Source organism: Rhamphochromis longiceps, linkage group LG3 (genome assembly GCF_057381845.1).
Source record: "Rhamphochromis longiceps isolate RC_006_pf linkage group LG3, R_longiceps_female_GT1.1, whole genome shotgun sequence".
Taxonomy (NCBI): Eukaryota; Metazoa; Chordata; class Actinopteri; order Cichliformes; family Cichlidae; genus Rhamphochromis; species Rhamphochromis longiceps.
In genome coordinates, this window is record NC_140559.1 from 22,920,867 (window position 1) to 22,942,035 (window position 21,169).

The following is a 21,169-nucleotide window of genomic DNA, read 5'->3' on the forward strand; positions in this document are numbered from 1 at the left end:
TTTGTTTGTGTTTGTGCTGGTTCACCGTGATTGCGCTGGTGGAGCTGGGCTGTTGTACTGAACATGTGTCGTGCGTGTGCGTGAATAATAAGTAAGTGCCTTGTATTTGTTTGCTCTATGGTTGTAACTTATCATATAATTGGTATGTACATTGTGTGATACTTTTATAGAGTTTTCCAGCGGTTTGTGTAGCCACGAGACACTGTATATTCACGCTGATTGACCAAAATGGCGCCACCCTTGTGAACTGAGCTGCCCAAAGTAAAGATGGAGTCTATCCCTGTGCAGCAGCCCATTTGTGTCCACCAGGGGGTGGTGTTTAGTCATTTTCGAATTAGATTTTCTGTTCAACCCTTTCTGTATTATTTAGACCAGTTTGGTTTACTTTAATTGTTTGCTAATTGTAATTTCTGTTATTTTACAGAACCACACACGAATTCACTTCTGGAGACTACAAAGCCAGGGACACTGCACCGATCAACGCCGACTCTGGTCGGATCATTCACCAACGAGCTGAATCAGTTCTACGCCCGTTTCGAGGTTAGCCAGGCGGCTAATGCTATCTACCGCCTGACTACCGAGGACAGTGACGTCATCAGCGAGAGACCGGTGACCAGCATCGCAGAGCATGATGTCCGAGCGGCATTGAGGAGAGTGAACACAAGGAAAGCGGCGGGGCCAGACGGGTCATCACCGGCCGTCTGCTGCGCTGCTGTGCTGACCAGCTAGCAGGTGTGTTCACTTACATCTTCAACGAGTCCCTGGTGAAGTCTGTGGTCCCCGCATGCTTCAAAAGATCCACCATCATCCCTGTGCCCAAGAACAGCAAACCCTCATCCCTGAACGATTATCGGCCAGTTGCACTGACCTCGGTAGTAACGAAGGTGTTTGAGAGGCTGCTGAAGAACATCATCTCCTCCTCCATCCCAGACACCACAGATCCGCTGCAGTTCGCCTACAGATCCAACAGATCCACAGAGGATGCCATCGCCCATGTCCTACACACCACTCTCAGCCACGTGGACAAGAAACAGGGTAACTATGTGCGAATGCTGTTTGTTGATTACAGTTCAGCTTTTAACACAATAGTGCCCTGCAGACTGTTCACAAAGCTGAGGGATCTGGGACTTAACAGCCGTCTGTGTGCATGGGTGTTGGACTTCCTCACTGGCAGAACTCAGGCAGTGAGGGTGGGCAGGTGCTTCTCCAACAGCATCACCATCAACACAGGAGCACCTCAGGGATGTGTCCTCTCGCCACTGCTCTACTCCCTCTACACTTCAGACTGTGTGGCCACCCACGGCTCCAACACCATTGTGAAGTTTGCTGACGACACAGTGGTGTTGGGTGCCATCTCCAACAACGATGAGGCGGCCTACATGGATGAAGTGAAGAATTTGGCATCATGGTGCCAGGACAATCACCTCCAGCTGAACGTCAGCAAGACCAAAGAGCTGGTGGTGGACTTCAGAAGGGGTCAGCACAGAGACTACAAGCCCATCATCATCAATGGAGCTCCAGTGGAGAGGGTGCAGTCCTTCAAGTATCTTGGTGTCCACATCTCCTCAGACCTGACATGGGCTGCCCACATTCAGGTCCAGACCAAAAAGGCTAGGCAGCGCCTGTATCACCTACGACAACTGAGGAAGTTCAGGGTCTCTCCAAAGATCCTCAGGATTTTCTATACAGGCGCTGTGGAGAGCATCCTCACACAGAACATGACATCGTGGTTTGGGAACAGCTGTGTGAAGGACCCAAAAGCTCTCCAGAGAGTGATCCGTACAGCAGAACACTGCTGCAGGATTGCTCTCCCCCCGCTTCAGGACACCTACACCAGGAGATGCCGGACTAGAGCAGCGCAGATACTGAAGGACCCATCCCATCCTGGCAACAAACTGTTCCAACTTCTGCAATAGGAAAATCCTGCTGTAATTTGCCAGTTTATTAAGTACACACATGTCCAGTTCATTCATCATAATTGAAATGGAAGATGTGTAGTCCTCTGACACATCTTCTATTTCAGTTTCACATTCTGAAAATTCAAGAAACTTCAAGAAGCCCAGTCACTTTCTTTCCAAGCTCCTCAGACTACCATGTCCTGGATGCCTGAGAACCTACTTGAACATAGTTCAGATTCTTCATCACTTTTCTTCACTTCATAGCCTTCTTCCACTTCTGCAGGTGGCTGATGTGATTTTTCAGAGAAAGGGTAGCATGTGCTCTAAATATTGACAATATTTTCTTTATCTTCTAACCCCGGATCTTCCTGAACATTGATTCTCCCTCCTCATTATACTAGAGGACAATATGTGCATTGTTTTACTGGTCATTGCTTTGCACAACACGGTAAAAAAAGTATGCTCATCAAAGTATGCAAATCTCTAGTGCAATGTGCCGCAGTCTCCCATTGAAGGAGCTGCTCAGTGCTGTCAGAGTCTCATGCATGGGGGTGGGAAATGTTGTCCAACAGGGATGACAGCTTAGCCACCATTCTCCTGTCACTCACCACCTCACCTGGTGTGACGACTAGAGGGAGTATATAAATATAACTAGGCTTCCTGTTTGTGCTTCAGATTTTGGCTGACGTGTCTGCGTGTCTGCTGGGTCTCCATATTCCGGAATATGTAAAATTAAAGATCATTTTTTGAGTTTGACCACTTTGAGCACTTTTGTCTTTTTGGCCGTAAAGAATATAAAAGAACCGGATTTAATACCGGGCAGATAACCGTATCAACATATGAGGTAAAAGTACATAAAAAAAGCTGAGTTAAAGCGAAGTGTTAAGAAAGGTGAAGCACTAGAGCGACATGAGGAAAAAGCTCTCGATTGTGATCAATTTTCTCTGTTTGGGGAGTCTGCTGACCACTATTACCTGGTACGTGTTCGAGGACAGGTGAGTGAGTACTTTTGTATTTTACAGATAAAAGCAAGAGGTCATGAAACAAAGTATTCTGATCAAAAGTAGCTTATGGCACTGTGATAAACGCTTCCCAACAGTTGGGAAGCTGTGTAAAATGCTAATATAAGCCTGAGGTTGCAGAAATACAAACATGCTTAGTTTAAGTAGAAATACACATTTCATATTTGTTAAAAAATACTCTGGTAAAAGCTGAAGTACATGTCTTCATGTCTTTGTCATTCATTCTTTCACACGTAACCACAAACCTCAGCTCTCACTCTGTATTTCCTTCTAAGGAAATAACATAGTATTTGGTATGTTTGTTTTGTTTGCATTGTTCTTTTGATACGAGTTTTGTTGTGCAGTGAAAATAAAGTTAGAGTCACATGACCGGTTTACTCTGACTACACAACATTATTGGTACTGATTTGTAAATAACTGGACATGAATAACTTGTATATTACGTAGTATTGCACAAAAGTATATTTCTAATTAACTTGGCTGCACTTAATTTCTTTTGACAATACTTTTTTTTTTAGTTAGAATTCATTTTGAAAGAAAGGCAGACGTAAAATGTAAAGTGAAATACAAACTCATTTATAGTATGGTGTTGTAAAGAGCTGAGAAACCACAAAGTGGGGAATCTACAAAGAGGTACTGAACCTTCAGATGTTGCTGTAGCTCAAGCGAGACATAGAGGACCTTCTTTCATTCAGCACATAAAAAAAAAAACAACCAACACTGCGCTTCCAATGGGGTCAGTAACCCTGCACATGCCTTCACTTATTGTGTAACAAATCTTTTTTACCACCGCAACAACTGTAAATCAAATCAACACTGCACTATTGGTAGAAACGACCTATAACAGCTACAAAACCATAACAGAGTAAACACAATGTCCCAGGGGGATGATGGGACTCCCAGCACACCACATATCTTTGTATGGTACTTTCTACATGTTGGTTCACAGTACATCTGTATATCTGTGTATCCCATCTGTATAACAGTATAGATCATCTATACATTTGTATACAACATCACATCTGTATATTTGGTCTCTGCATAGCAATATAAACATCTGAATACTTATTTGTGTATACTTAACTTACTTGTACATAATCTGTTCATAGCTATTCCCTCCTTTTATACTATCCTTATCCTTATATAATCTGCTCGTATTGCACTTACTGCTCTTGCACATCTGATTGGATGCAAACTGTGTTTTGTTACCCTGTATTTATGTGTCCTTACAGGCACAATCGCACACGTTTACACACAAATGTTACCAGAAACATATTCCGTTTACTATATGCAGATATACTATACGTGTTTCTTACTGTCACTGTTGATATTGATTATATATAGCCATATAGGAATGCTAAATGGGGATTCTAAATATCTTAATATTAGTAAATAACGTACTCTGGACCGCTTCTTCAAGTTCCAATAAGGTAAATTCTTTTATCATTAAAACTATACTTAAAACTTCAATTCCTTTTGTTTGCAGTGACAGCATGTAGGGAATTCTATTGGTATCTAGCGATGGTTAATATCACACTCTAGCTTGTAACCAAATATCATGTCACATTTGAGCTCTGACTTTTTACACTGACTCACTGATTTTTAAACACCCTCATCATCTTAAATTGAAACTGATCTGTGGCGCCACTGATGTGACTGAACCATGACTGTAAACACTAAAGCTGTTCTGCAACTTTTCAACCTCAACAACAGCAATACTGTAGACTTCAATACAATACTGCAGACTAACCAAATTTCCCCTTGTGGAGACGATTAAAGGATTATTCTATTCTATTCTATTCTGTTTAGCCTGCACCAAACTGTCTGTGCTTTATAGCACAGCAGCTGCCAATAACACAGTTGGTATATTTGAGTTGACATTTAAGACTATTAAAAAACAAAAACAAACAAACAAAAACCTCATTGTTTATAGACACAATATCTGATACAAACATCTCTCAAGTGAATTAAGGCATTACTTGTAATCTTTAAATGTCCAACAACTCATATACCCCTCTAATAATATCTTAAATATTTAACATACATAAGAACATAATTTTATCTCTCATTTGTTTCTCACAGTTTTGTCGAGCTTCACCGACCAAATCCTCAAAGAAGTGCCCCAAAGCCCTCTGAACTTTGTAAAGGCTGCAAGTAAGAGCAAACATTGCCATGACTTGTTCATTAAGAAATTACAATTTTTATGTCAAGATTAAGTCATGTAAGCCCCCTGCAGGAAGGAGTAGGTCTAAGGCGCTTGGAAAGAAAAGTGTCAGAACTTGGGGGACACTGCCACCACATCCACCATTTGCTCTTTGAACTGAAGAAGCTTCTCGGGTGAGAGGTGAAACGTCTTAAATAAAATTTTAAAAGTCCAGACGCTTTTCTTTTCAAGCTCCTTAGACTACGATGACCTGGATGACTGAGAACCTTCACAGACACCCAGTGCAGGAAGTTTACTAAATGTACTGGAATGATTGTGCATTACAGGAAAGTCATTGATAAAGTGACAAAGCTCTACAATCAAACGTGGGAAAAGCATGAGGAGAATTATCAAAGATTCAAGTAAGACCTAACATCCTGATATTATTGATTGATGGTTGAGTTTTATTTTTATGTGAATTTCTGGTTAATAATAAATAAATGAATAAAAACTGCCTGAAGCTAGTATGTGAGTACGAGCATGGAAGATGGCAGACTACAGGAAACAGCTGCTATTTATCCTCAAATGCAGATGAGGCAGGATTGCTCCTAAAGGTCTTTAAACAAGCTCTTCAGTCAAGGCTAAGAGCCATTTGGTAAACGAAACGGCTAAACAAATTTTCCCGTCAATACTAGTTTTAGTTAAGAAGACACGTGAAAGGGGGACCTTTGACCAGCCCACAATTAAAAGTCTAAGACCAGCCAGAAAGAAATAAAGGTTTGGTTTACTTGTTTAACAGACTCACACTCAGGATGTGTACAAGTGGGTGAAAAATACTATTTTCACGTCTCTGTCTGTAACATAGTGCCACAGTAGGCCTGTGGTGATCAGCAGTTGTTTTACAAGCTAGTGTCCTGTATGGCAGTTTGTGCCAGAGAAACCACTTCTGCATCAATTTTTCATTTAATAACTTTTAAGTGGGCTGAGATCAATTTCTTTGGCTTGAGAAACTCTTGGATCCTTTTGCAGTGTGCTTTCAGTCATCATCCTTTCATACTTTGAAACTTCTGTCGTGGAAGTTTTAAAGAAACTGCAAACACCTGGGGAGTGTCGTTTTGAAGTGTGTTTAATTACATGTTGTGCCAAGATAAGGACAAGGAGTCCCACCATCTGTTTAATGTCTCACATTATAGTGTTTTAAATAAAATAAAAGCCTTTTATATAGAATTAGCAGAAATGACAATGACAAAACAGATACATTGTATTTTACTCTAAAGCAGGGGTGTCAAACTCAAATACACAGTGGGCCAAAATTCAAAACTGGAACAAAGTCGCGGGCTAACGTTAATATTTAATAAAAAAAAATCTTCCTCCAGATATAAGAATGAATCTTTTCTTATGGACTCAAACAAGTTTTGCTGAAAAACTGAATATGGAACAAGCAAAGCTTAATACTAAAGCTAACTTTATTTTTTTGTCGGGTCCTATTTGTTTGTTTGTTTTTTCAAGATTACAGGTGAGAATTAATGGCGATGGATCCAACAATGCCATTGTCACTCAGGAAAACACTCCAGTGGGATCTAAGATTGTTTGTCACAGGGACAGAACCGTCATCCCTGTGACTCCAGAGCTTTTCAAGATCTTAATAAAAGTATGTTTTTCTTAAATTCTTAATTTTTTCTTCAGGTCTTCGTTATTCATCAAATGTTCCAACATTTGTTCCATGTTCCATGTGTTGAAACCACATGTTTAGTCACATGTTAAATCTTTGATAAACAGGGACCTTTACCCTTAATGGATTAAATCAAATATAATTCTTTAGTGTCTTCTGAAATTAGCTGCCTAGAGTACTTTTGCAGCAATTCATCTGTATTAATAACTTTGTGGATGCTCCTTGTTTCATCCTGAGTTCTGCCTCTTACTGTCATGGTTGGCTGTGTGGCAGGTGGGCAAGCAGGAGTGGTGGATCCAAAATGCAGGACTCAGACACAGAAGTTCAACTTAAAGTTGAAAAAAAAAAAAAACTTTATTGCTGTAAAACCTCTTACTAACTAAACTCACCAAAAGACAAACAAAAACACTGGTGGACTAAAACACTGAAGCAGAAATACTGAACTGAACTGAAACTAGAGCTGGAAACAAAAACACTGGTAACACGGAGGCAAAACACACACAGCTTGTTGAGGGTACGACGCAACACTGACTCAGAGAAACACAGGGACTAAATACACTGGGAAGTAACGAGGAGAATGAGACACAGAAGGAGAGCACAGCTGGGGGAAATTAGAACTGACGAGACAAGCAAAGCAGGACACATTCACATAAGACACGGACCTTCAAAGTAAAACAGGAAGGATCACACAGAGACGCGAACTTGACACAGTGGAGACAGCAACTAAGAAACACAGAGACATAAACCATAAAGCAGAGGACTCTAAGAACCGAGAGACACAGAGGGGAACCCAAACATGCAGACACAGACTTACACAGAACAGAGGGGACATAGAGAAACATGAAGGGCAAGGGATCGAAACTAGAAACCATAGAAACTCACACCAAGTACAATAATACAAAAATCACAAAGAACTAAGACGCTGGGTCAAAAGGACCCAGGATCATGACACTTACACTCACTAGCTAATTTATAGAGCAGGCATCAGCTTAATTTTGAAATTTAGTTATCAGGCTGTGCGAAATGTAATACTGCTATAACTTTAATTAATTAATTGTAATATATTTTAATATTTGTAACTGATTCTTTTATAGCGCTTTTCTACTCTCCCAGAGTACTCAAAGCACTGTATACAATATACCTCATTCACACCCACTCATGCAAGCACTTCTAAACGCAAGTGCACACAGTACATTCACAAACAGTCACACTCCATTCAACGCATTGGAGGGAGATTTGGGGTTATTATCTTGCCCAAGGACACTTGACATGCAGACTGGGGAAGCTTAGGATCAAACCACCAAACTTCTGATTAGTAGCTGATCTGCTCTACCACCTGAGCCACAGCCATCTACAAATTTGTCAGTATATTAAAAAAATCCACCAAGGTCTTCAAGTCTAAGTTAATGATTTATTGGTTGAAAACTGACAACCCCCCCCCCCCCCCCCCCCAAAAAAAAACAAAAACAAAAAACAAAAGCAAAAAACATTTAACTTAGAATCAATGATTCCTATATGTGTGGTTTATATTGTCAATATATAGAGAGTACCATATAAAGATTTAAAAAGTCACATTCCTTGAAGGTCAATTGTATGGCCTGTATTTGTATAGCACTTTACTCAGTCCCTAAGGACCCCAAAGCGCTTTACACGTTCAGTCATCCACCCATTCACACACTCGTGATGGCAAGATACATTGTAGCCACAGCCGCCCTGGGGCACACTGACGGAGGCGAGGCTGCCAGACACTGGCGCCCTCTGACCACCACCAGTAGGCAACAGGTGAAGTGTCTTACCCAAGGACACAACGACCGACACTGTCTGAGCCGGGGCTCGAACCGGCAACCTTCCGATTACAAGACAAACTGCCAACTCTTGAGCCTTGATCGCCCCATGTAAGGAATTATATGGGGTTTCACTAAGTTTCACATTAATTTGGACCTTTGACTCCTTCTTCAAGCTCAAATAAGGTCAAACTTGTATAAAGTGGATTTCTTCTTGAAAACTAACTGCTTGTGTTTGCACTTGCAACATTTAGGAAGTGACATTGGTATATGGGGATTATAGTTTCCAAATATCATTTGACCTAACCTTTACATTTCACATCTGCTTCTCTTTCAAATTGACCTAAAATCTTTAACAGAAAGAATGTAAAGAATTAGCTGACGTATTTAGAAATTTACTGTGGCACAATAATATTTAACAAGCTCAATTTATTATACAGATATTTACATTACCAGTTTATTATCGATTTACCTACTCTTAAATAATGTTTGTGTAAAAATAAAATCCACATAAACATCTGTCATGTAATCCTAATCTAAGTTTTACTGCAGTACAAAACAAACAAAACAAAACTAATATATACAATATCCAGTACTATTCTGTTGAAAGTAAACACTGCCCAGAAGGTAGGTTGCCTTGGTTTGTGGTGTCAGAGTGCTTCTTGTTTTATCTATCATTTTAAACTTCAACTTTAAAGTATGCCCTACACTTATTGTCTCCTTCTATTCTAGGAGAGATTCACAAATACTGGGCCAACGATTCACTTGGACTTAAAAAGGGACTGACTTTCAAAACAGATTTTGATAACAGGGACCTCATGAATCCATTGTTTTCAATAACAAAAGGGTTTGCACAGTAACTAGAACTAACCACCGTATATGTAATATCACATATATAATACATATATATATGTAGCCCTCCGCGAGGTAGGCGCGGAGGGCTACGGGCTAAGCTAAAGCTAACATCACACCGGCTGCCTTTACCCGGTATTTTCCTCGCCAATGTCCGTTCTCTGGCAAACAAAATGGATGAGATACGGCTCTCCATCACTAACAACAGACGGATTATGGACTCAAATGTCATGTTTTTCACCGAAACATGGTTGAACAACAGCTGCCCGGACAATGCTATCGAGTTAGCAGGACGCCACACACACCGAGCCGACAGGCTAGCAGATGACTCCGGCAAGACCAGAGGTGGAGGTTTGTGCATTTATATTAACAATGCTTGGTGCATGAACTCCACTACTACTGAGAGTCACTGCTCACCTAATGCGGAGTTTTTAATGGTCAAATGCAGACCTTATTATCTCCCCAGAGAACTCACTTCGATCATACTCACTGCCGTGTATATCCCCCCCCCCGACGCTAATGCTAGGTTGGCCATGAAAGAACTTTCTGCAGCCATTAACAAACACCAGAATAAACACCCCGAGGCTGCTTTTATTGTTGCTGGCGACTTCAACCACACCAACTTAAAGACAGTCCTCCCCAGATTCCACCAACATGTCTCCTGCCACACCAGAGGAGACAAGACTTTAGACCATGTGTATTCCAACCTGGCTGGAGCCTACAAAGCCACATCCCTCCCCCACATTGGACAATCGGACCATCTCTCCCTGTTCCTCACACCTAGGTATTCACCACTAGTCCAATGTGTGAAACCTGCTGTGAGGACAATTAAAGTGTGGCCAGAGGGGACAGAGGCAGTGCTCCAGGACAGATTTAAAAACACAGACTGGAATATGTTCACCCACACAGACCTGGACCAGTACGCCTCATCTGTACTGGATTACATCTCCAAAACCACAGACAGTGTCACCACCCAGAAACGGATCACCATGTACCCCAACCAGAAGCCTTGGATGAACCGGGATGTTCGTCTCCTCCTGAAGGCCCGCAACACCGCCTTTAGGTCAGGAGATGCACACGCCTACAGCACAGCCAGGGCTAATCTAAAGAAGGGCATCAAAAAAGCCAAACACCATTACAAAAAGAAGGTAGAAGAACACTTCTCCAACTCCAACCCCCGACACATGTGGCAAGGACTCCAGACCATTACAGACTACAGGACCACCAAACCCTCCCCCGCATCCTCTGATGTCTCCTTCCTCAACGAGCTCAACAACTTTTATGCTCGTTTTGAGCGAGGGAACCCCACAACCACAACCAAAGCAGACATGATGCCAGACCACCAACCTTTGACTCTCTCCCCCACCGATATAGGAGCGGTGCTGAGCAGGATCAATGTCCACAAGGCTGCAGGTCCTGATGGCATCCCCGGGCGTGTTCTCAGAGCGTGTTCTGGGGAGCTTGCAGGAGTGCTCACAGACATATTCAATCTGTCCTTGGCCCACGCTGTGGTACCGGCCTGCTTCAAATCCACCTCCATCGTCCCGATACCCAAAAACTCCAACCCAACTTGCCTGAATGACTACCGCCCAGTAGCACTCACCCCCATCATAACTAAGTGCGTAGAGCAGCTGGTCCTAGCACACTTCAAATCCTGTCTCCCCCCCACCCTGGACCCCCACCAATTCGCATACCGCCAGAACAGGAGCACAGAGGATGCAGTCTCCATCGCACTGCACTCTGTCCTCTCACACCTGGACAACAACAACACCTACGCCAGAATGCTGTTTATAGACTTCAGTTCAGCATTCAATACAATCCACCCCTCACAACTCATCAGGAAACTGACAGACCTGGGCATCAGTTCCCTCATCTGCAAATGGTTACTGGACTTCCTGACCAACCGCCCCCAACATGTCCGGCTGGATAACCGCTGCTCATCTACCATCACAATGGACACCGGTGTACCACAAGGCTGTGTGATGAGCCCTTTCCTCTACTCCCTCTTCACCCACGACTGCAGACCTGCTTATGGTTCCAACACCATCATTAAGTTTGCAGATGACACCACGGTGATTGGCCTCATCAGTGACAACGATGAGGCCGCCTACAGGGAGGAGGTGGATCGTCTGGCTGAGTGGTGCGACACAAACAACCTGCTGCTTAACACCGAGAAGACCAAGGAGCTCATCGTGGACTACAGGAGGAATGCTGACCCACATCCACCCATCCACATTAAGGGGACGGCTGTGGAGCGTGTGAGCAGCTTCAAGTTCCTGGGAGTCCACATCTCCGAGGATCTCACCTGGACGACCAACTGCTCCAAGCTGGTCAAGAAGGCTCACCAGCGCCTCTTCTTCTTGAGGACTCTGAGGAAGAACCACCTGTCCTCAGACATCCTGGTGAACTTCTATCGTTGCACCATCGAGAGCATCCTGACCAACTGTATAACGGTCTGGTACGGGAACTGCTCTGCCTCGGACCGGAAGGCGTTGCAGAGGGTCGTGAAAACTGCCCAGCGCATCGCCGGAGCACCACTTCCTGCCATAAAAGACATCTACAGGAAGCGGTGTCTGAAAAGGGCTGGGAAAATCATCAAAGACCCCAGTCACCCATCACATGGACTCTTCACCCTCCTGCCCTCTGGGAGGCGCCACAGGAGCCTCCGGACTAAGACCACCAGGTACCGGAACAGCTACTTCCCCACAGCTGTCAGACTCCTGAACTCTGCCTACTGACATCTGACCCACGTTAAACTCATGGACTGAACATACACACCCCCACAATGGACAACTGTACCCCCAAACACACAATAATAACATGGAGTGAACCACCACTCACAACCACTAGCACTTTATATAGCCTCTGTAAAAACTATCTACACCCTCACTTATCTTAACTGCACTACTGTATAGCTCTGTGTAAATAATCATTCTGTACATTCAATAATCTTTAATCCTACAACTGTTTACAACTTGCATAGTTCCCATTTCTGTATAGCTGTATATCTCAGATTTCTGTAAAGTTATTTATTTCATATTCTGTATAGTTTTTCATATTTATATCCTGTTCATAGCCTGTACATAGCTTGTACTCACTACAGCCTGTACATACTTAGTTATAGAATATTCACAACATACTTCATACCGTGTACATTATAACATACCATAATAGACCCATTTCTGTAATATACTTACATATCTATACTATTGCTAATATATATTGTAATATACCTATATCACTAAAGCACTTCTGGATGGATGCAAACTGCATTTCGTTGCCCTGTACCTGTGCAATGACAATAAAGTTGAATTCTATTCTATTCTATTCTATATCATGAAAGATTTCAATTCCAAGTAACTGATAATCCAGTTCTAATGTTTAAAGGCAATCGGATTAAACAGGTCTATACATTTCCCTAAAAGTTTTAACGTGATAACCTTATCACTGACCTCTTCCTACATGTTTGCCATCTTCCATTAAACTCAGTGAGCACTTTTCTTTCACACAAAGTACATTTCAAACTGTTTAAATTTTGCTCTTTTTTAATTTATAATCTGTTGGTGTCAATTCCAGGAGAATCCTTTCTCAAAAAAGAGATGGGACACTTGTTCAGTTGTTGGGAGCGGTGGGATTCTGACAAACAGCGGCTGTGGGAAAATGATTGATTCAGCTGATTTTGTTATTAGGTGAGAAAGATGTCAAGAACAAAAATCATGATGAGGACTCTTCTCTCTGTAAGTAATATTTGTTGTTTTTTTCAGGTGCAACCTTCCTCCTCTGGAAGATGAATTTAAGAGTGATGTTGGCATGAAGACTAACCTTGTGACAGCAAATCCAAGCATCTTAACAAAGAAGTGAGCCAAGAGTGACTCTAACATTGAAGTGACCTGTTAGTTTTGTCTTGTTTCTTTAACTAATATATTATTTTGCAGGTATGGGTCACTGATGGCACGTCGACGGGCATTTGTAGACAGTCTCCACCAGTATGGCAACTCCCTGCTCCTCTTTCCTTGCTTCTCTTCTAGTGGTAGTCGTGCAGCGTGTCAGCGGGCTGTGTATGCCATTGAGGACATGGAAATTCCTGTCCAACCAATCTTCATAAACCCTCAGTACTTACAAAGTATGGACAAATTCTGGAAATCTCAGGGGGTAAATGGACATCGGCCTAGCACTGGAGCATATATGATTAGTCTGGCTTTGGAATTATGTGAAACTGTTCATCTTTATGGATTCTGGCCATTTAGTAATCATCCATATAAGCTCTTTCCCCTGACTAACCACTACTATGATAATGTACCCTATAATAGTAGAATCCATGCAATGCCAGATGAGTTTTACTACTGGGTGCAACTGCACAACAAGGGCATTCTCAAACTTCATCTTGAAGACTGTAAATCAGATCAGGCCTAGTTTATATGATGGAATAAAATAAAAAAGAGGTACTCTTCCTTTGAAAGAGCCAAGAGCCTTCCTTTCCACTTCCTCCATGTAAAGGTTGGCTGTCTAGCAGGTTGAAAAAGCTACATGTTTATTTTTGTAAGAAAACCAATTACCCCTTTATTTTTTGTTTATTATTGTGACTTATTTTGACATTGTTATGTGTTGCCAGACCATGGTTATATTTCATTATGCCAGTAGATGGTGGTCTTGCACTGCTGTGGAACTACCAGAGAGACTCTAGCTATAGGCTCTGCGCATGCGCAGCTCAGAAATAAATGAGCTCCGGCCTGAGCAAGACGCTAACTTCGGTGTCCTCTCTATTAATCCACAGGTACTGACAAACAAACTTTTATGTTACCGAACTGGTTCTAAATGTCATGTAAGTTGAGTAACAACTGCTCGGCTATATTTTGAGATGAGAGTGATGATGTTGTTTTGTGGTATTTTGTTGTAATGAGTATTAGTGTATCATCGGCATAATGCTAGCACTATAAGTATATGCTATGACAGTGGCAACCTGCGACTTCCGAAAATGTGTTGTAGTGTTTGTTTTAGTGTTAGCCAAGCAGTACTGAGTACATGTATTAAGGGGAAAGCTTGTATATGGCGCGAATGTGGGGAAAGGTTGTGTGAATGTGAGATGGGTTATTTTGGTATGCTATGCTTTAGCCGCGAGTGTTTTGTTTAAGTTGTGAGTATGTAAAGTCATTTTGAATTAGTTTGTATTTATTTTGCTTTTGAGAGAATGCTTTTTGTAACTTTATTTTTGTTTATGAACTCTGTTATTTTATGGGAAGAATGCATGGTCTAGTGTGATTTGTATTGTGTATATGTGGAGAAATAAATGAGCTCCGGCCTGAGCAAGACGCTAACTTCGGTGTCCTCTCTATTAATCCACAGTTTGCTCATATTTGGCTACGCAGTGCTCTCTAGCCTGTGTGCCGCTTGCTGCCGGTCCAGATTCCCCTAGGTCTGGTGCCGGTAACAGCTGCAATAGGTGACACGGGGGAATTTGAAGTATGTTGTGGTAAGGCAGAGGTCTAACAGTGTGCAGATCTGATTGGGTGTGAAGTTGGTCCTGTCTTCCAAGGAGCTGTCTTCTTGTAGTCGTTTTCTGACAGTCTCCACAGCCTCCGTGGTGAATATGCAAGTGAAGAGAGAGACTACATCAAAGGACACCGTGGTTTCATCTGGATCCAGGGTAAGTTTCTGGACCTTGTCGGTGAAGTCGGTGGAGTTCTTGATGTGGTGTGGGGTGTTCCCCACAAGAGGTGCAAGGATGGTAGCAAGGTGTTTTGCAATGTTATAAGTGGCTGAGTTTATGCTACTGGCTATGGGTCGGAGTGGGACATCTTCCTTGTGGATTTTAGGAAGTCCGTAAATGCAGGGTATGGTATCCCCTGGATAAAGGCGGTGATATGTAAGGCGGTCAATGATTTTTCAAGGTCCTGAAGGCAAGCTATAACTTTCTTTTTGTAGCTGCTTGTGGGGTCTCGTTTTAAGGCTTTGTAGGTATGGTTGTCACCGAGGAGAGTAGTAATCTTTGTGTGGTAATCTGTAATGTTTAGGACCACCGTTGTCGACATAGTGGACAGAATTCCCAACATTCTGGCATCCCACCCACAGGCCAACTGGCTCATCATCCACATCGGCACCAATGACATCCCCAAACAGCAATATGAGCTGCTGAGGCTTCAGCCTCCTTTGTCAGTTGCAGGTGAGTGCTTTTATCTCCGGGCCCACCCCCACCTGTGGCAGAGGGATAGGCCGTTTCAGCCGGCTGCTCAGCCTTAACACCTGGCTTTCCTCCGCCTGTGTCTCCCACGGTGTGGGTTTGGTGTCCTGCAAGTTTTAGATCTCACCCTGGGTCAACACACCCGAATCAAATGATTAGTTCATTACCAGGCCTCTGGAGACCTTCAAGACATGTTGAGGAGGTAGTTTAGCCATTTAAATCAGCTGTGTTGGATCAAGAACACATCTAAAACCTGCAGGACACCGACCCTCGAGACTGGAGTTCCCCCACCCCTGGTTTAGTGGGTGGCAATGGGAGCCATACTGGAATTCACCAGGAACAGTAACGGCACAAAAATAATCAGAAATACAGCAATTGCACCATATTGCTGCAGTACCTGCAGTAACTGAGATGCTACACTGGTCTGTTGTAGTAAAGAGAGAGTTGACAATTTACAGCTTGATCTGATCATTCAGTAAGGGCTCAGAGTAGAGACTTTAATCCTCCACATTGGAAAGTATTAATTTGAGGTGATTGAGAATCTGACCTGGATGTCTCCTGGGCACCTCCTACAGTAGGTGAGGAGTTTGGGGCGTGCCCTTCTGGCAATAGGTACTGGGGGCAGATCCAGGACACATTGAAGGTTTTATATCTCTGGTGTGGCTTGTTGTGTATTTGTTTAAATTATTTTACTAACAGTGTTGTATGTTATTATTATTTTAATACAGCGTTGTTATGTTTGCAGCTATTGGACCTGCAGTAATCTAAATGTTCTTCGTTGAACAGGAAGTGATGCAGATGCAGTCTACAGCAGTGAGAACATATGAAGATGTCAGTGATGGACAAATAGCCAACAGACCAAATGGCACGAGAGGTATAGCCAGTGCTCGTTTCCAGTAAAAGTGGACCTATTCTGCTTTTCTTCTTCCCTGTCAAATGCTTTTCACTGTTAGATGTTCATATTAAGGTGGCTAAGGTGCCAATTAAAGATGTCAATGTATGCACCAGTAATTCCTAAACGATTAAAACATCTGCAAAACAGGTCAGAGGATGAGGCACATAATGTACCAGTACAGTTTAAAGATAAAAGTGTAGAGCTGAAAAGGATCAGGACAGGTTCGCTTCAAACAATTTGACATGACCAATTGTTTGTTTTTTACAAAGGAAAAAAATCCTCTTCTTTGAATGCAGAATTTATTTTGACACCAGCCAGCTTCCCATCTTAATGTTTGAATTTGTGCTGAATTTAGGAAAACCAACCAAATAAAAACCAAACAATTTTGCATCAATATAGATAACTCACATAATAGTATGTACTCATACTAGCATACCTGAAACCTCATAGCTCACTACAGTCTACTAGACATCAATTTATTTTCAAAGCAACATGGAAAAAAGGGCAGCAAATCAATCTGTATAATCAATCTGTATAAAAAGTTGTTTCTGCAAAAGAGGGAAGCTGTACAGTTTTCACAGTTTCTCATTTTGAATGTATTACAGCTCTACAGTCTTATCCGATAAGAAGTAAAGTTTCTACCAGTCAATAGAGCACAGGTGCTACCCTTGAATTGTAATTTTTAAACCATGAAAGTGGCCCTTATGGGAAGCATTTTTAATGCTTCTCTCCTGTTTATGTCAGGGGGGCAGATAAGAGGCCTGTGTTTCCTTTTGTTTTCATTTGATGTAAGTTAGATCATTATATGTGAGAATGTTTTTGTTTGCTACTTCGGCCATGCTCACCCCTTTTGCTATGGACTGCAGATTCTTCGGAACATGGGAATCATGTTAAGCTCAGGTTTCTCTAAAGCTGGGAAATATCCAGCAAATATGTCCCTTTGTGGTCCATGCTATGGCTGTGTGGGCCAATATGGGTGTCACACTAGTGTAGACTACCTACACTAAGCAAGGAGGGGGGGCAACAATAAGGGTCAATGTGGGCCTGCGATGTACCCACAGTATGCCCACACTCTGGGTTTGGGCTGTCCATACGGGCCCCACCTGGACTCCACAGTGTGCGTCCTAGGTGTTAGGCAGAGTAGAGCTGGTTTTCCTCATCAAAAGGAGTCATTTGAGGTAGTTCGGCCATCTGAATAGGATGCATCCTGGGTGAGGTGTTTCAAGCATGTTCTACTGGGAGGAGGCTTCGGTGCAGACCCAGTGATCAAGTGATCAAGGAAATCTACACTTTTCTGCTTAGACCCTAGACCCTATCTCCCTAGAGGACCTGAACCCAGATAAGTGGCAGAAAATAATGGATTGGAGTTTTTGATTAAACTCCAAAGGTTGTTATCATGTGTCCCGTTCTTTGAACTGTGTGTTTGTGTTCAGGCTTTAAACGACTGACAGATATCCTCTACTCTAAGGTGCAGTAGTCCACCAGTCCAACTGCCGCAATCCAGCTGCTTGTCTCTAACTGACTCCCCCAACACCTCAGACCAGAGGACATCATAATGTTCAAAAGTATATTTTATTTATATCCCTGTGTTAATTACAATAAACGCAACCAAAAAAAAAACCCCCTACATATTACTTAAAGGCACAACCACACACTTATTTAAAAGACAAATACAAACTTACAGTTGTTTGTCCTCAGTGATCAATGTTACTTGTATGTCGTTCATATTTGTCTGATCCTGCTCTTATTCCCACAGTAGAGATTGTGCTTAGTAAAAAACAAAAAAAAAAAAAAATCAATATTTTTTCTTGTGTGGTTCTGTGGGTTTCAACAAAGTTTCAGATGAAAAATGTAAGTAGTTTTGTTTTGATTGTGGCTAACCGCTACACTTCTCTCTTCAGTGCAGGAAATAAAGAATTAACTTCTTAAACCGCAACCTCAGACTAAGAACAGCATGAAAACCCTTGAGTGGCTGCAAACTGCGCAGAAAGCCTTAGTACATGACTTATGTGTTTAAAGCTGTGTGTAAAGCCCAAGCTGGAAATGAGTCCCATTTAAAGTTTGCTGCCTTCTATTTTTTAAAACTGGGTCTTACAGCATAGCAGCTACTTTATAAATGGCAACAGTTTAATCTCTTTAACATCACTACTATTGTCACTATAAAATGTGACACTTACCTGGTTCTTCATAAATAATGCAAATTACCCATCCATGTTCTTCCACTTATCCAATCACAGTTGAGCTTGACTCCATCCTCAACCCGAAAAGGCCCCACAAGCTCATCTTTGATGATACCAGCCCAAACCAGTACTCCACCTCCACCTTGCTGGCGTCTGAGTCGGACTGGAGCTCTCTGCCCTTTACCAATCCAGCCACGGGCCCATCCATCTGGCCCATCAAGACTCACTCTCATTTCATCAGTCCATAAAACCTTAGAAAAATCAGTCTTGAGATATTTCTTGGCCCAGTCTTGACGTTTCAGCTTGTGTGTCTTGTTCAGTGGTGGTCGTCTTTCAGCCTTTCTTACCTTGGCCATGTCTCTGAGTATTGCACACTGTTAGATTATAATATTATTTTATGCCATGTTAGACCCCTAATTAAAGATTGTGAATTATTATGTAGTTTTAGTTTGCATTATTCTCCTGAATTAGAAAAAGCTGATAACTATTGCATTAGTTAAACTGATTTGCATTACATTAAACTGCTGATTTATTGTGAATGAATGATATTGTTTTATGATGCATTATACTGCTGAGTTATAAGAAATACTGTTTGCAGAAAGTCATTGCCTTATTTGTCTGATTAGAAGAGAACAGAACATGCTGGAGTTTTCTGCCCCATCTCAGCAGGAGCAGATAAACAGGGAGCCAAGGTCGTAGCTTAGGCGCTGTGTGAGAGAAAAGCATGTGAATGTTTAAGCTTTTATGATAAGGTGGGGGCACCAGAGGCTAGAAAAGTTTGATCAATGCTCCACCATTTTGAGATCTGATGCTGTCTGCATACAGTGTCCATCTCCCACGCGTGTGATCATTAAAATCATCGTTTGACTTAACCCGGCCGGACCAGTGTTGTTATTGTGGTTTTTCCTCTTGTATCCATCCCCAATTTTGAACTCGTAACAACACCTTGTGCTTTTGGGCACTCCAGTGATGTTGCAGCTCTGAAATATGGCCAAACTGGTGGCAAGTGGCATCTTGGCAGCTGCACGCTTGACTTTTCTCAGTTCATGGGCAGTTATTTTGCGCCTTGGTTTTTCCACACGCTTCTTGCAACCCTGTTGACTATTTTGAATGAAACGCTTGATTGTTCGATGATCACGCTTCAGAAGCTTTGCAATTTTGAGACTGCTGCATCCCTCTGCAAGATATCTCACTATTTTTGACTTTTCTGAGCCTGTCAAGTCCTTTTGACCCATTTTGCCAAAGGAAAGGACGTTGCCTAATAATTATGCACACCTGATATAGGGTGTTGATGTCATTAGACCACACCCCTTCTCATTACAGAGATGCACATCACCTAATATGCTTAATTGGTAGTAGGCTTTGGAGCCTATACAGCTTGGAGTAAGACAACATGCATGAAGAGGATGATGTGGACAAAATACTCATTTGCCTAATAATTCTGCACTCCCTGTAGAACAGTTTGCAATATTTCAGCTCTCCTCTGGGTAAATCCTGAACTCCACCTGAAACTCAGTCACCAAGATCACGGGTACAGACTCATCAGTTTCTATATGAAAAGTTGTCTGTTAACATATCGATTCTTCTTCAGCCTCCTCTCTCTGATCTGAATTGCTTCACTGTTTTTAGGGAGAACTACATGCACATAATCTATGGTTGCCCTGCTTAGCAAATGTGCTCTGCAGCCTGTAATATTTAATATATTTTATTTTATGTTATATTCCTTATATCATTTTATCATATATCATTATATAATTTTATATCATGTTGGATACTAAGAAATCCTTTCCTCCTATAATATATGAATCTGTTTATAAAGAACAACTGGACAAGAATTCATGATGAGAATTAAGTGGCCAGAATATGTCTGGAAAATGTGGTTAGCTGTCCATTTGAAGAGATTTTCCCTCACACAAGTTATCAAGTTATCAAGACTCTCGGATGAGACGTGAAACGTCTTCAAGCAACTTAAAGAAGTCCAGACATCTCTCAACTTGTGCACATAGTCACCTAATTTTGCCACTTAGATTGATGTAATAGCAGAGGGCTGATTCATATGTTGTCATATGTTCTTTTACAAACTCTAAGTCCTTACACACTCCCCTTAAATACACAATAAGGGTTTTTGAATTAGTACCAGTGTATATAGAGATCCTCCAGTATCCACTAGGGTGTGCTCCAGCATGCCTAACACAACTGCTATCCCTGACTTTGGGACATTTTAGTATAAAAATGTAAAGATTTTTAGTTATTTGAATCAGTACTTTTTCTTTCTTTTTATATTGTACATGCTTCCTAGTCAATATTATAGTGAATGACTGCAAACAGTTTAACTTTTATGCTGATGATGCTCAGTTATATGTATCTATGAAGCCTTCTTAGTGTGAGTGCTAACCACCGGGCCATCATGCTGCTCTCTCCACTAGATGGAAACTAAATTAATATTTTTACTTAACATAATATAATAGAAATTCTAAAAGAACAAATGTGAGGATATAGGATGAATGCAAGATCTTCTAGTGGTGTTGCTGGTGTTTTTAGTCTG

General features: G+C 41.8%; 1 protein-coding gene and 1 long non-coding RNA gene across 2 annotated transcripts; both read left to right on the forward strand.

Moving 5' to 3' along the window:
• The first annotated feature begins 5,037 nt into the window (after window positions 1-5,037).
• Window positions 5,038-6,780, forward strand: LOC146673475 (uncharacterized). The gene is made up of 3 exons (XR_014910520.1): window positions 5,038-5,074; window positions 5,411-5,485; window positions 6,573-6,780. It is a non-coding gene; the product is annotated as an uncharacterized LOC146673475 (long non-coding RNA).
• A 5,964-nt stretch (window positions 6,781-12,744) lies between these two features.
• On the forward strand, window positions 12,745-14,407 carry LOC146673476 (alpha-N-acetylneuraminide alpha-2,8-sialyltransferase-like). Its single transcript, XM_085401990.1, has 3 exons — window positions 12,745-13,060; window positions 13,136-13,228; window positions 13,307-14,407. The coding sequence occupies exons 1-3, from the start codon at window positions 13,032-13,034 to the stop codon at window positions 13,782-13,784; spliced, it is 600 nt and encodes a 199-aa protein (XP_085258116.1). The 5' UTR covers window positions 12,745-13,031; the 3' UTR covers window positions 13,785-14,407.
• The last annotated feature ends 6,762 nt before the right edge of the window (window positions 14,408-21,169 follow it).